Source organism: Taurulus bubalis (genome assembly GCF_910589615.1).
Source record: "Taurulus bubalis genome assembly, chromosome: 8".
Taxonomy (NCBI): Eukaryota; Metazoa; Chordata; class Actinopteri; order Perciformes; family Cottidae; genus Taurulus; species Taurulus bubalis.
In genome coordinates, this window is record NC_136596.1 from 19,360,757 (window position 1) to 19,377,506 (window position 16,750).

The 16,750-nt window shown below is 42.1% G+C and overlaps 2 protein-coding genes across 2 annotated transcripts; both read left to right on the plus strand.

Annotated features, from left to right (window-relative positions):
- Positions 1–587: 587 nt before the first annotated feature.
- Positions 588–12,160, plus strand: arhgap25 (Rho GTPase activating protein 25; the record flags this gene model as incomplete). The annotated part of the gene is made up of 11 exons (XM_079222067.1): positions 588–651; positions 4,269–4,471; positions 5,885–5,972; positions 6,667–6,780; positions 7,425–7,629; positions 8,740–8,875; positions 9,006–9,079; positions 9,333–9,454; positions 9,759–9,913; positions 10,399–10,943; positions 11,501–12,160. 11 exons carry the CDS (start codon positions 588–590, stop codon positions 11,700–11,702), a joined length of 1,908 nt encoding a protein of 635 aa, XP_079078193.1. The 3' UTR covers positions 11,703–12,160.
- A 2,064-nt stretch (positions 12,161–14,224) lies between these two features.
- bmp10 (bone morphogenetic protein 10) lies at positions 14,225–16,251 on the plus strand (the record flags this gene model as incomplete). Its single annotated transcript, XM_079222421.1, has 2 exons — positions 14,225–14,658; positions 15,170–16,251. Exons 1-2 carry the CDS (start codon positions 14,253–14,255, stop codon positions 16,249–16,251), a joined length of 1,488 nt encoding a protein of 495 aa, XP_079078547.1. The 5' UTR covers positions 14,225–14,252.
- Between the last annotated feature and the right edge of the window lie 499 nt (positions 16,252–16,750).

The window sequence follows — 16,750 nt, forward strand, 5'->3', positions numbered from 1 at the left end:
TCTGTTTACACCAACTGACCAATTTTATAATAGTAGTTCATCTCTTCAAAGATGGGGAAACATTGTATTCAAAGGTCAGATGAATCCCTCAAGCGTTGACCTTAAGACGTAATGTTTGTATGTAATGTAATGTTTGTATGTATGTGTATATATGTAAGGTAAATGCTCCCTCTCTGCTGCAGTCACATGGCAACCTGAGCTGTAAAGCGACACTGAAGGAGTGAAATCCATTTCCTTTAAAACACACATGTTTTTTTTTGGTGTGACACCGGTGAACACCAGTCATTTGAAAAGTCCCCACTATTGGTAAACGAAGCCCTGGAGCACCCTTTGTGAATCAGCCTGGAAGCCATTAATGCAGATCTCTATCCAAACAAGTATGAACATGGAAGTAAAAGCAACATGAGGGGACGCGTTTAGAAGGGCTGAAAAGAAGAAGAGAGACACACAGGAAGTAGGAAGTGTGATCTGCGTTATCTTCAGTTTGTGTGATTGTGTTGTTTGAGTGTGTATCAATTTGTGTGTGTATGTGCTCCGGTGGGCTGTGTGTGAATTCCGACACTGACCTCTGGTATGAGTTGAGGACGATGTCTCTGAAACTACCTCGCAACTGGGACTTCAGCACCTTCAAGGCTGAGACAGCTCGCATAGGTAAGCTGTTGCTTTGTTCACTGCCAGCAGAGTGGATGCTGCACTTCCACTCGCATTGGGCATTTTACAGTTTGGACATTTAACTGCTCCTTAAATATCAATTTATGTCAATCCAGAGTAAAAAGAAAATAGTCCCCTGCTTACCAGTGCACTTTTAAAATGTTGTGTTTCTTATTATTAAGAGTATTAAAATGTTTTGCACATCAATTCATTGTAGCATAATTGAGGCACCGTCATACTGATGGAGGGGAAAAAAGGTGTTTTATTATAAAAAGAAAACCGATAAGTGACAGCATTTGTACTTTGTTTGAGCAGTGTGGGTTTTTGAGCATGTTGGTGGTTGCCTGCTATGTGGTGATGGTAACCAGTGTGTCATGACAGCATTTTTCTTTGCACAAATCACTGTCCTCCAGTACAGAATGAATATTAATATATTATGTTTCTATATTAAAACATGGCTTGACAATTAACACTTTAAAGTGCTTTTCTTGAAGGAAGGGGAAGTACGGCCCTTCTCAAAATGCATACATGTTATTTCTTTGGCTAATGAAACATTTTAGTAAACGGGAACAACATTTGGACCTATAAAGTCTGGTGCTTCTCAATAGACAATGCATTATAGACACTGACAGCACCCTGGGAAATTAGTATACTGTGCATTTTCTGTTTCAGAAGTTAGAACACTGTAATAATTTGACACAAATATTGATTTAAATGTATTTTATTGGATTAAGAATGATTTTATTGCTTCTGCTAAAAAGATATTCCGCTCGCTGTTTACGCATCCATAGCATCGGTCTGCTGTAGAGAAAGAGATAAAGATAGTGTCGTAATTGATCAATCAGAAATGAGTATTCAACAAAGCTGTGTAATAAAATCATAGAATAAGAGTACACTGAACATTTAACTGCTTTCTGTGGTCGTTTCACGAGTAAAAAAGAAAATGGCGATTGGCAGAACTAGCAAGCTAACTAGCCAGCTGTCTGCTAGTGAGTTTGCTAATTCCACTATACTTTAATGCTACACTGGTGACAGAATACACCAAATGAAAGTTGACATTCATTTGGCCATAGCAATGTGCTGTGACAAGAATGTGTGGATGAAGCATTACGTGGTTGAATGTGCAATTTACTGACCAACCTGCTACATTGATTTGAATGGGAATGTCACTTCTACTGCTTTAAAAAAAAGTGTCTATTAATATAAACATAATGGTCTGTGGAGAAGTTCCAGACATACTTTATCACATCACATGTTTGAGACTTCTCCGGTTTCTGTCTTTGAGAGAGAGTAGCTCATTTTCCCAATTATTGATGGAACTTTCCAAGACCATGGAAATAACAGTAGGATTGTTAATGTTGGTGGTGCTCCCCTTTCAGTCACCTTAAAGTACCAATATTGCAATAAGTCGTTGACCAACTGCATGGAAAACTATGTGCAGTATTTTAAAGTGAGTGTACAGCCGTCTAGACTACACTCTAATACAGTGTTTACCAGAGTTTGCGCAGGGCGGAATCGGTGCAATAACATGCCTTGTGCCATGTCTCAGACTCGGATGGCACAACTGTTGCAACATTCAAACAAAAGAGAATTGCACACGAGCAGTGATAAGATAACTTCTCTGCTATTTTTGACAGCGTGCATCATTTTCTCTCCAGCACGTATCATTTTCACAATCAGTGGTACTGGTTGTTCAGCTGTTTACTGCCTGTTGCACATTTATTTTATCTGCTTCTTGTTGACTAAATATCAGCCGCTACTATTGTCATCCTCTTCCTTTTAGTTTGAAAGCATAACTTCCCAAAAAGCTAGTGACCCCCACATGATTATCTTTCCTTGAGATGTTTTATGGACCATGACCGTGACTGATTCTGTACCCATGAACTAGAGTGATGCAGGTTTTCAACAGGAAACTGATGCAATAGCTCAGCGTCTGCAGAGCTCTGACTTTGTAGCTGTGTGTATGTAACTTGGCCAACATATATATATGTATATGTATATATGTGTATTGTGTGTGTGAGACATGTGTGCAATGTATGTTTGTGCAAAGTCATACTGCAAAGTCATACTGCATCTAGCCTTCCAGAAAGATTTGGAAAGGACGACCACAAACCAGTCAGTGTGTTGATTTACACAATCTGACCTGACTCTTCTGCTCATCTGCTGTTTCACTCTGAGGATAAGGGATAATTTGACATTTTGGGAAATAGGCTTATTTGCTTTATTGATGAGTAGATTGCACTCTCGTGCATGTGCACTAGATGTTAAGCTGCATCAAGCAGCTTAACATTAAGACTCAAAACAGATAGACAGGTGGATTTGTGTTCCCCGTTTCCAGTCATTATGCTAAGCTAAACTAACCAGCTAACAGACAGACATGCCAGTTGTATTGGTATGTATATATATATATTTCATAAAATTTCAAAATGTAAGATAATACATTTCTTTATTAGTCCCGCAGTGGGGGTATTTAGAGGAAATTTGGAAATGTATTTTCATTGAATATTAATTGTCATCTTTGACTTCTGATCTATTAAGTACATACAATAATCAATTAATTATTGTGCATGATGTCCAGGTGAATATCTAACTGACTGTGGGGAGACATTTGTTATGTCATCAGGTTTGATGACATAACAAATGTCGCCCCTTAGTCAGTGGAAAACTCTGTATATCTTTCTCCCTTGTACCCATCTTGATGGAAACGTCTCACACTTATGATAGTGGGTTCTGGACACTTTGTGGTGCTGTGGGATCATGAAAGGAGGCCAGTTTAAAGTAGCCGTGTTTGTCAGCTATGGGTGTGGTGTGACATCGGCCTCTGTGTGTGGGCTCAAGGTTCCTCAACAGCACTTTAACTTTCCACAAATCAAGGAAGCGGGACGCTATTAAAATTAGACCAAAGGACTCTCAAAACTCTAGGTGGAGACCTTCAAAGTGTCGCCGGCCCTCCGGCACTGATGTGGCAGCTTCCTGTTTACCCCAGTGCGGCCCAGCTTCTTCTCTTCTCCGCTGTCATCTTGCTTAACAAGACACGGTGAATTTAAGAACAACTGAGTTTATAGGCTCAATCTCAATCCAGCTATCTCTGCAGCCCACAGTCCTGCGTGTTACTCGGTCCGTCTCCATCTGACTCTGTCTTCTCTGGCCCACGTAGACATCTGCCTCTGTTCTTTCATCCCTCCATTAAACCGTCACCTTGTGGCCTCTCACAGTCACACAGCTCAAGAGTTGAATAAAAGTCAATATATTATAGCATAGTCAATACATAACTTAATGTCATATCTTTCCAGCTTATGTTTGATGGCTTTCAAACCACCCTCGGATTTATGTAGAACAATCACAGCTGCTTGTGTGCACCAGGAAACATGGTCAGTTCAGACCGACAGTTTCCTCTCAGTCTGAAACTGTGGGGAACAGAGATAGGCTAGAGTGAGCAGGTCTCTCAAACTTGATAGGCTGATACATATTCATATCACAAAGAGGAAGTGCTCTCCTCCAGCTCAGTAGAGCGCTGATGTTTTGGTAATGTTTCACAGCTCCGGCTGTGGCAGCAAGTCGGCTTATTTAGTTGTTCACAGCTCTTTTACCAACAGCTTTCTTGTGGTGTTTGGCAGCGCGATCCAGGAGTGTGATACCTGGAGAAGGAGGCTCCGGCCCGGGCTCACCGCGCTCGCCCAGATCCATGGAGAGGCCCCTGAAGGCCGGCTGGCTCAAGAAACAACAGAGGTCTTTAGTCAAGAACTGGCAGCAGCGTTACTTTGTGCTGAGAGGGAGCACACTGACCTACCACAAGGATGACAAGGAGACCACTGTCCAGGTGAGACCAATCCAGTTACATTTGACCCCATACTAATACTGTTATCTTAATTATGATGTAATGTGTTGTCCTCTTCTTGTCCTTTGTTAGCATAACACACATGCACAAAATATTTCCAGAGCAATTCATACAATCAATGCATATTAACATTAAAATGACACAATAACTTCTATAATTTGGCACATTCAGTAGCTCATATGGGAGGAAAGGACTGTCATCAAAATAATTGATACACCTCTATTACATGTTCTACTTCTTTTATATCCAGTAATGTTAAATAATACAAGCAACATTGTGTATGTCGTTGGATTAATTCATAGGTTCATATGAAATGTGTCGTTTATATTTTCCAATCAAGACCACAAACAGTCTAGCTGTGTGGCTAACTTTGCACACTTCCTGGAAACAAAACAAATGGTGCTTGAAGCCTTGAAAGAGAGGACTGCTGCCATTGAAATACTTTTTTGTACACTGTTATCTAATCCACTGCACGCTGTTGAACAACCATCCATCCAAAACCCCACAGTCTTTGTAAGGATGCTGTAGATCTGTCTGTGTGGGACAAACACAAGATGTTCAATCTCTCCTTACATTCCATGCAAAGTGTGGACAAACCTTCAAAAATGCAGTGGAGAGAGAACAGGACACTCCCATTGGCTCCACCAAACCCATAACTGCTCTGGTACCATCTATTCAGGGATGGTATCAGAGCAAATACGTAGACCAAAATAACAATGGGTGAAATATTTAAAACAAACAAACATTTAATACAAAAAAGTTGACTTTGTGTTCACCCCACCTTTTCACTTCCTGTGTCGAAATGAGTGATGGTGAAACAGGAAGGAAGAGCAGCATTCATGAAAATAAATTAAACCCTTAATCCTATTCAGAAACACTGAACAAGTCAAGCACATTTATTCATATTTGTATTATCTATTCTAGATGCTTGATTTGAGTGGATTACTTTATGATTGCTTTTGAATTCATGACTTTGCTGATATCGTTTATTTAGGGGAGATTCCTCCTATGACCTTTTTTTTTTTAAATCACCTGTTCAACTTGCTTCTGTTCTTTTATGGTTGTGTTTCAGCTGCTTTGTTTTACTGTGCAAACAAACAGAGATAAGTGGGACAGTGGGTGGAGCTCGAGCAAGTGGGCTGCATATATGGTGAACTGGGGAATATACTGACCTGTACTGTATATGCTGTAATGTAAACAGTCAACTCGAAGAACATGAGTTGACCCTTGTGAAATGATAATAGATGTTTCAGTGTGTTGTACATCTGCAAAAGCCCTGTGAATGAATGTAAATATTAGTATAAATATCAGTGGTTGGTTCTTGACTTCTAGGTTGGACATGACACGAACATGTTTTTTCTCCGTGTGTTTGTGCTAATGTTTTTTGGTCTGCAGGGAGTCATCCAGCTGCGGTTGAGTAAAGTTAATGACCTCCCTCCAAACTCAGATGACCCCGGGAAGTACCTCTTTGAGATCATACCACGTAAGCATATAATCAACCCTTGAAACGGAAAGCAAATGACTTTGAATGAAGTCGCTTTACTTGCGCGTGTTGTTAACCATTGGGAACCGTGGCTTTGTTCTGTCTGGGAGTTGTTTTTATCTTACAACTTTCACACTTTCCTAGTGTGTTTTCAGTTCATGAGAGTTATGTAACCTTTTCTGGTGGTCTAAAAAGGTCTTGTTCAGTGTTTGGTTGTACTTCGCTCCACCCTCTCGTGTCACTTGTGGTTGTAAAAAAGCAAGATGGTGACGGACAAAATGTCAAACTTGATGCTTTAAAACTGTAGTTCACAAACATCACATTGTGACATCACAATGACTACGTCCCCTTCCCATTGACAGTCTGTGTGTGGCACTTGGAGGCAGCTTCACGTGAAGCAGTGATGCATCAGTACTGTCCATGGTGGGGCCGCACTTCAATGCCATGTGTTTTTACAGAAGGAAAAAAAGTCCTTTTACTTTTCCTGTGCGGTACTAATTACTATTTTCAAATCAGGTTACATTTCTGTTTGTGATATCTGTCTGTATGAGTCAGCACTTACATGTGTAGTGGAAAGTCAGAAACTACCGCAAACTGATAGCAATCTCAATCTTCACCTGACTTATTTAGATAGATTTCTTCTGACTGTCCTACTAAAGAGGGATTTTTTTAAACAATACCCATCATTTCACAGGTACGACTAAAGACAGAGAGCGATGTCCCTATGTGTTCATGGCAAACTCCCAGAGTGACATGGAGGAGTGGGTCCGCACTCTGCGCAGAGTCATTGGAGTACCAACAACTGGAGGTTCAGTAACACCTTATATTGTAATAGAAACTAAGATTATGTATTACACTGCAACTCGAAAGTAGTTCGATATTTTGGGAGTGTATTTTTACTTTCTTGCTGATAGTCAGATGAGAAGATTGATACCACTCTCATGTCTGTACAATTAATATGTAGCTGAAGCCAGCAGCCAGCTTAGTTGAGCAAGACTGGAAATGGGTAAACAGCAAGCCTGGCTCTGTCCAAAAATAAAAATAAGAAGATACATAAATCTGCCTCAGCATTTCTAAGCATTTCTAAATCCAGCAGCTGATAAATTATAAAAATAAGGAAGTCAGGACACTGCTCAGAAATAGTTTGTGCTGGTTGTGGTTTCTTGTACCTTTTTAACAGAGCCGGGCTAGCTTTCTTTAGTCATTATGCTAAGCTACTGTAAGCTAACCAGCTACTTACTGTAGTATCAACTCTCAGCAAGAGAAGAGGCAATTTCTCAAAATGTCATTTTAATGTAAATAAATAACATCCACCATTCTACAGTTACTATAAAGACCATGTACAAAGTGATAATGGTGTCATTTGATTGTGCAAAGTGTTTTCTGATTATACTGTATGCACACTACTGGCCCAATGTGTCATGACTTACTTCTCTGTCTGTCTGTCTGCAGTGTTTGGAAAGGGTCTCATGGACACAGTAACATATGAGCAACGGTTTGGGCCTCACATGGTGCCCATCCTGGTGCAGAAGTGTGTGGAGTTCATCAAAGAGCAGGGCCTGGATGAAGAGGGCATCTTCCGTCTCCCGGGTCAGGACAATGCTGTCAAACAGTTCAGAGATGCTTTTGATGCAGGAGAGAGACCCTCCTTCCCCAGGCAAGGAACTCATGTTTCCCTCTGTATATACTGGAGCCATATGAACCATTCAATGAAAATGCTTTAATTACTTTATTATTAATATTTAGACTTTTGTGCATATGTGCCATATACAATCTATTAAAAAGGGGTTTGTATTGTTATAGAAATTCACAGGAAATACTGAGTATAAAGTGTTCATAAAGCATCCGTCACACATTTAAAAAAAGCTTAACAGGGCAAAGAATTCTTACCTCAAACAATCAGCACAAGCTTTTTTTTCTGAGAAAGCAAGGAGAGATGAGAGAGATAAAGAGCGTGGGATGGATTTCTGTCTGTTCAGAGCTGAAGGCAACACCACATCCTGTTCTAGCCGGCACACGAGAGGAAGCCGGTGTTACTCAACACTACAAGCTCCTCTGACAGAGCACTGTTGATTAAAACATCCATTTGACCGAACTTGTTTGTCTGTCATCTAGTGTGAGAAGAGTCAGGGCTACTATGACAGGCTTCATGTCACATTGCAGGCCGCAAATAAAATAATAAACACAAGTTTTACTTGGCAAACCACGAAACTGAATCCAAGCCTGCTGCACCAGCTCAATATACAAAACTAGACCCATAGGCCCAAAATGTCCTACAACCAAATCCTAGAGGAATGTGTAAAGACCTTGCTTATGCTCAAACCCCGTGTAAATGCCTGTTTGTTAATCTAGTCAAGATGGAAAAACTATTTCAGTTAACTCTCAAAGCCCACAATAAATACAAAACACACAATAACGAAACTGAAACAGCAACATATTTATACATTTTTAAGTGGAATCCAGTGAACACATTCTATTAAAGAGACAGTTCCCCCCAAAACCCCAAATATGTATTTTCCCTCTCACCTCTACCGCTATTTATGAATCATTTTTGGGCATTTGGTATACATTTGAAAAACTCAACAGCAGTGTCTCATTTACGAAATGATGACCCGGTTACTTGACCAGGATAATCCACAAAATGTCAACAGGATGTAATCAAGCAAACTACATACATATGTGAGCAGGTTCCATGTAAGGCTAACTTTCCCTTTTGAGGTTTGAATGTCAGCTATACTATAATTGGATGTTGTCATATGCACCGCAGTGACACTGATGTCCACACGGTGGCGTCACTGCTCAAGCTGTACCTTCGCGAGCTTCCTGAGCCTGTGGTGCCCTGGACTCAGTACCAAGACTTCCTGGACTGCACCACCCTGCGGCTGGACCCCAGCAGCTCAGAGGTGCACCTCTCTAACAGAAGGCTACAATATGTGTATGCACTCTGTACATTATGTATATGTGAGCATGCAGAAGAGGTCCTGTGCTATTTGTGTGTGTGTCCTTCAATCTCTTGCGCATGTGTCCTCTTAGGGTTGGGACAAGTTGGAGAAACAAATTGCTCTTCTCCCCAGAATCAACTGCAACCTTCTCAGTTATGTTTGCCGGTGAGTAGAAGCTGGGGCACAAAGCATTATGGGACATTCCGATAGAAAAACATGACATCTATGTGGTAAGGGAGGACATCGCATAATTGGAAAGATCTGTGTTCAGTGACATGTCCTTGACTGTCTACCAGATCTTAGGGTTCGTCTGGTTTAAAAACATCAACTAAATGCTGTTCTGAGATCAGTTTCCATCCTCCAACACAAACCGACTTTTATCCGTTAACAATGCTAATCGCGTTTTTCTGCTTTGCAGGTTTTTGTTTGAGGTGCAGCTGCACTCCAAGGTGAATAAAATGAATGTGGAGAACTTGGCTACAGTGATGGGGATCAACCTGCTCAAACCTCAGATAGAAGATCCCATAACTGTGATGAAGGGTAAGCTGATGTGTCCTGGACTAAGCTGTGGACGATCCATGTTGAAATGATGTGGATGTGTCTGATAATCTGGTCCTAAACAGGCTTATTAAATAGCACTTTTACAAAGATTGCTCCTGACATGGCCTACAGTATGCCTATGTCTATGTATCTGAACTGTATAATAGCAAAATACGAACAAGTAATTCAGCTCAAGCATGTTTTAAAAAAATTTAAGAAAGTGAATTGAGAATTTGCATGAGAACCTAAAGAGAAGACTTTTTGATGCTAATCCCTTCACGTTTGTGTTTGTTTTACTTCGCAGCGACTCCTCAGATCCAGAAGCTGATGACAGTGATGATCAGACAGCATGAGACTCTGTTTCCTCTCTCTAAAGAAGTCCTTCCGTCCCCTCCCTCAAACAAGGCTGAAAGCCAGAAGAACACTCCCCGCAGCTTCGTGGGCTGGGAGTCTGCAGAGGTGCGAGCAGCTGACCTCACGTTAAGCCTCTGGGATATTTTGAATGTCCCGTTTTTAGAGCATGTTAAAAATAGGACATGACAGTGGCCAATGGAAATACATTATTTGTGTTCGTAAGAAGAAGTGGCCATGGATCCAATGTGAAAGTTGGCTATTAAATGTATCAAGTAGTTGATCCAATCTCAGAAACTATTACATTTGGTGATAAAGTTGCCACGTTTTTAAACAGTGTTATACAATGTCTTATTCACTTCCTTGCTGATAGCTACTCTTCTCCACAAAAACTATAAAAGGCCTAAAACATGTGTTATTGTCATCTCATTGACCAGAGTTATGTCTGTGCCAGTCATATTTTTAAAGCTACTTTGGTTCAGTTCATGGTTGTTTTATTTCTTCCTCCATTTCTTCCCTCCGACTCGAAAAAAAACATTTGCACATAACAGATTTATATTTGCAATTTATTTTGAGTGATGTGTTTGTCTCAGATGGGCGATACATCGCTGTCTGAGTCTCCAGAAGAGGAGGAGGACACTGACAGTCCAGGTCCAGGGACAGAAAACTGCAGCCCCCAACACATGCGTCACGAGCCTCGCTCCACTTCCACAGACGACTGGACGGGAAGTCCCCGAAAACGCACTCAAACCCTTCCCACCTTCAACTGCCCACTCACCGGGATGGCAGCCAAGGCCGACATGCTCAACCGGTGGAGTCACATCCACGAGGGCGTGGAGGAGAAGAGCGGGACATTGTCCGAGGACATTTTTAAGATCCTGGACCTCCGAAGTTCAAGTTCATTGTTCGCGGGCCCTCAGATGAGCAACAAGGAGCGAGAGGATAAGTTATTAACAGCCCGAAGAGGAAGTGACACCACGGGTTCTTCGACTGCTGAGTGCCAAAAACCTGACAGCGCGGCGCGGCCTGCCCGGGTGCTGCTGCTTCAAAAGAATGAGGGGAACCTGACGGGTTCAGACCAGCAGCAGGTCAGCAGCCGGTCTGAGCAGAAGAAAGACAGCCAGCAGCTTGTAGACAGGTGAGCTCAGCTGAGAAATCACAACCAACTGGCTGTACACCAGGCAGACCCTCAGCGACCGTTACATGTGGCACACACTTTTTACATTTTAAAGTATTATCATCAATGAAACAAAAGAATTAAACAAAAGCTTCAGGATTTAAAAAAAAGGATTTTGTAATTGCAGGCAGATTTCTCCAACACTTGCAACCCAAAAAGGATTATGCAGTCCTTCAATTAAAACACCAAGATTGATGCAAAACACAAAGTTAAAAAGGAAAACTATACTCAGGTTCATTTTCTTGAGGGCTCTTGGCACCTGAACATGTTAATGTGTTTGTTCCATGTGCAAAATATTACTTGTTTGGGGAATATTGTAGAAATGAGGCCAAAGCAGATCACTGGACTGGAATAAAAAAAAAGACTCTTGAAACAAGTTGACCCCTTTGAAAACAGATGTTGTAATTTCACTATACTGGCAGACAGACAGACGTCTTTTTGGACAGGATTAATATGTTTACAGTAAAGACGAGGTGCTTTTTGTCTGATCCCCCTGTGTCTCTCACGGTCTCTTGCAGTCTGCACCAGGAGAACAAGGAGCTGAAGGCCACAGTGGCAGAGCTCCAGTCTGCCCTGGAGGCAGATCGCCGCCACATGGCCGCTCTGGAGATCTGCATGAGAAATGCAGAGCGCAGCCGAGACGAGGCCCAGAGACGCAATGAGGAGCTGCAAAAAGACATTCAGCAATTCCTCGCCAAAAAGACACAAGCTCCGACCTAACAGTTATTTTCAGACTCACCAGTATTTGGACTTATGACTCCATTAACCTCAACAGAGCTAATTTTGCATGAACTGGTTGTGGAAAATACTAATGTCCTTCAGTTTGATGACATTAGATTGTTTCCATTTGAGCTCTGTTTGGTCCTCAAGATAAATTATTGGCTCATTTTGTTTGTGCCCGTGAGGGAAGTTTGTTAAGAATAGATCTAAATAGGTTTTAATATCACTATTCACATTAAAGACAATAATAACAAACATGTGTCCCTCCCTACGATGAACTGCCTTGATCTGATGTGTCCACGGGGCGACATCAGCTGAGACTGAATCCTTTGATCCAAGGTCATCTGGACTGAATTCATGTTAATGGTGGACAGTACAAATACTATGTGTCATATGTGGATTGACTAGTGCATTATTTGATGTTTCATTTCAGTGGTAAATTAATAAAACAGTACACATTTAAACGTTTTTTGTTCATGTATAAAAAATATCTTACATCCCATATTTACCACTTCTTCTTACTTTTTCAATTTAATTTAATTTATTTTGCCCAAAATCACAAATTGGCCTTAGAGGGCTTTACAATCTATACACATACAACATCCTGTGTCCCAGGACCTCACATCGGCACAGGAAACACTCCTGTTAACATTATATATATATAATATATATACTATAATATATATATATATATATGTATATATATATATATATATATATATATATATATATATATATATATATATATATATATATATATATATATATATATATATATATATATATATATATATTATAGTTATAGCATATTTGCTGAGTAGCACTAAACAAAGCACTGCCAAATGCATTTGGCATTTGCAGATTTGGCATTTGGCATACATTTCATTGTTGGATATCAATCAATCAAACAGTATTCATCAGCATAACATTGTGGGGGAAAGGCAGATTAAAATCATTGAATTTGGATCTTTGATATCTGCACAAAATATAAGGTTCAATCCCCAAATAGCAACTCGGGCCTTCATAAATCCACATTTGTTACACCCTTAGGCCCATAATTCAGACCATATGGATGGGACCGACTGTGTGTGTGTGTGCATGTGAAAGTACATTGCTATTATCAAGCCTTCTTACGGCCATCAGGAAGATGCGCCGCAGCAGTTTAACAGTGTGACAGATAACAGCACGTCTGTCAACTGTCAGCCTGGCAGATGAGTGGCAGAGGCAGGAAAAGCTCATTCCTTCTCATCTCTGTGACGCGCAGCAATCTGGAGGGTATCTGCAGGTCACACAAAGAAGCTCAGGAATGAAGGACAGTTGTGTAGTGGGATGAGGCTTCAGGTGATAGACGGAACAGTTATTCAAATGTGCAGAGGAGCCAGTGTGAGTCATTATTTATCAGAAAACATCTGACCAGCCCCTGACTCTATGTTGGCAGTGCCAGACAGTCTGCTCCACCATTTAAACATATTTCTATAACGCTTTGTGTTGGCCTCACATTTTATTCTTGCCTTATTGTGCGCCTTTGCTCTTGCTTTTTTTAAGGATCCCTTTTGTGCCCAGTTAATTTCAGCCACAGTGTCAATTTACCAGAAGAGGAAGTACACTCTGTGCATTTCAGCAAGCACAACAAGTTGGTGATTGTTACTTTATTAAATGAATATGACTGATTATTTTTGCACAACTCTGTTGTCCCCATGAGCTACTAGCGCTCAGCTCTGTATCTTTGATCTTCGATCGTTAAGGCCTCACACCTCATTGCATTTCAATTTCATTTGGCCAAGTGTTGTCTACTAGATTTATCCTGTTACATTCAACAATATCAACAGAGCCTCGGTGTATTTTGTCAAAAAGAAATGGTCAATGGAGCATAGGCGGCAGCTCACAGAACTCCACCATTTACAAAGAAAATAAACAAATGAAGAATATCAACCCTGGAGCACACACCCAAACAAAATAGCGCTTCCACAAGGAAGAGGCTTCAGGACCGTGTTTACAAAATCCTCATTAAGGAAGTTGTGAGATAACACACGCTCATGTGCATTACACACACACACACACACACACACCAGCAAAGAGACCAAAAGCACTGAGCAATGCAGAGCCCACCATGTCATAGATAAGGGACAGAAAGAAAGAGCTGGGAAGAAGAGAGCAAAGCGCAGAGACAGACTGACAAGAGGAGAGGACACAACAGAGATGACTCGGACAGACAAAGCCAAGCCTTGGCCACCCTGTCACCGGAACTGCAGCCCTGTCACAAAGGACATCAAAAGGTGTACATGAGAATAAATGCTGTGAGATCTGGAGGATTGCAGCAGGAACACAAACTCCTGCAGAGGCTCACACTGGTCAGGGCAGGGGTCAGCAACACTTCTGTCTACTGGATCCAGAACTTTCTTTGTCTACAGATAAACTGACCCCAATTTCAATTAACCTTTGGATTTAGGCGTTCAGAGATCACAATCATTTTGTGTTATTGTTGCATCCGCTTGTCCATAGAGAACCCCAGAGGGCATAAAATAGAAAGCTGCAGATTTATTTTTTTCCATGGCGAGAATTTGGGTCTTTCCACTGGGAACCATTTGCAGCTTCAGGGCTTTGCTCTTGCTGTTTTCCATTCTACTGCTCCAGGGGCTCTGTGGACAGAGCAGCCCAATCTCCAACACTCATCAGAGGTATCGCCCCGCTCCGGGGCTGGGAGACGGGCATGGAGGGGTGGTGGATCCTTCATTGCTGGAGCAGGACAACAACATGAACATGGAGAGTTTGCTGGAGAGCCTGAAGGAACAGTTTCTGCAGACTTTCAACCTGTCTGGCTTGGGTCCCCCTCCGCTGCCTCCTGAAGGCACACGAGAAGAGCCTCCTGAGTACATGATGGAGCTCTACAACCGCTTCGCTAATGACCGCACTGCCATGCCCACCGCCAACATCATCCGCAGCTTCAAAAATGAAGGTAAAGACCCTCTGCTCAATATGGTTATCCCTGTTGATCATATAGATTTATACACTTTTTAACTTTTTTTCTTTTGTTGCCATGCTTATTGAATACATTTATGATATATATATATTTATATATATAATTTGTATTTTTCTCTTCACACTCTTCCCAAAGTAGTGAAACTGGGAAAAAGGGACTTCTTGTATATATTTGTTTTTAAGTAGATTGTTGCTCAATCAAGATGTTTACTTCATCCAAGCCTTAGTCATCACCCTGTTTCTTATACTTCCCCTTTCAAGGCAATGTAAATGCTATTATTATTATTTCATGGGACAACTTGCAATACTATTAATTTCACAGGAATGATAGTTCAATATTTCCTAATTAAGTATGACATTGAAGATGTCCTCTTCAATAGGGATAGGATAGGGTTAGTATATGTTGCAAAATTAAACTTTAAACTTCAACAAGAAGATAATACAAAATATACAGAAGTTAACTTTGACCATTCAATTCTCTTCCCCAGATTTATCTCCCAGTGTTGTGGGTGTTGGAGAGGTGAGGCGTCACCCACTCCTCTTCAATGTGTCAATCCCACATCATGAACGCATCACAGCGGGCGAGCTTCGCCTCTACACGCTTGTCCAGACTGACCGCCACCTCTATGCTGGTGTTGACCGCAAGGTCACGATCTACGAAATGGAATTGTATGTCGGAGATGACAACATGACCGATGAGAAGCCTGTGAGAGGTGATGGATTCAGAGGGGGAGGAGAGCAGATAGAGCTGGTGGAGTTGGCTTCACGCCAGGTCTACGGCACTGATAACAGCTGGGAGGCCTTTGACCTCACTGCTGCTGTTCAACGCTGGCGCAAATCTGACCATGGCACCACGCACCGGTTGGAAGTGCACATTGCCAGCATGGCTAATGAAGACAATGTGCAAGGTATGACAGAGGACAACAAAGACAGGAACCCACCTGAAGGAGACATGAAGATCGACACCAGCCCTGAGGAAAAACACAAACCTCTGCTGATTGTTTTCTCTGACGACCAAAGTAGCGATCATCGTGATGACAAGCGCGAGCTGAACGAGATGATCGACCACGAAACCTCTAACATGGTTCTCCAGAATGACTTGGGGATGGGCCTGAATGGGCTGTGGGGGGAGCTGGGGAGGGACCGGGATGAGGTGGATGAAGAAGCAGAGCCAGATGAAGAGGACCTCATCCAAATGCGCTCCAATCTGATCTACGACACAGCGTCCCGCATCCGACGCAATGCCAAGGGGAATCACTGCAAGAAACAATCTCTGTACGTAGAGTTCAAGGATATTGGATGGGACAGTTGGATCCTGGCACCCACTGGTTATGACGCCTTTGAGTGCACTGGCCTTTGTTCCTTCCCACTGACAAAGCATGTCACACCCACCAAGCATGCTATTGTCCAGACATTGATCAACATCAACAGTCCTCAGAAGGCGGCACGAGCTTGTTGCGTGCCCACCAAACTGGACCCCATCTCCCTGCTGTACTTGGATGACACAGGTGTGGTCACCTACAAGTATAAGTTTGACGGCATGGTGGTGGCAGAGTGTGGCTGCAGATAGTCCAGGATTTGAGAGAGTTTAACTCTTCGTAAAGTCTTACAATGAGAGGAAAGACAGAACTAACAGTAAGCTGCAAAAGGAGGTTGGAATCTTTGTAAAGGTTACTAAGTGAGATTCAGACAGTGGAAAGGCAGTGTGCTGCAGATTTACAGTCAACAATAGTGATGCTAAGGTGTGTCCTCAAACCCACAAGAAGGAAACGGCACAAGACTTCCCAAAGGACCAAACCGAGCTCATCCGACAGTGTGTGCAGCCTGGTGGGAACCAGTGGGCCAGTTATCCCCCTCCCTCTCCTTCCCCCTGACATCTGTCTTCCTCTCCACTTATCTCTGGCTTCCCCACTCGATGCAAACACTAATCAGCACTTCATGTGTCCTGGCGCAGTGAAATGACCCCCAAGAGGCAACCTGACAAGACATGAACTCTCCAGGCCCACCTCCTGCCTCCTGCAGCCTCCTGATACGTGGGCGCTGTGAGGGGTCCTATGTGGCAGGGTTAT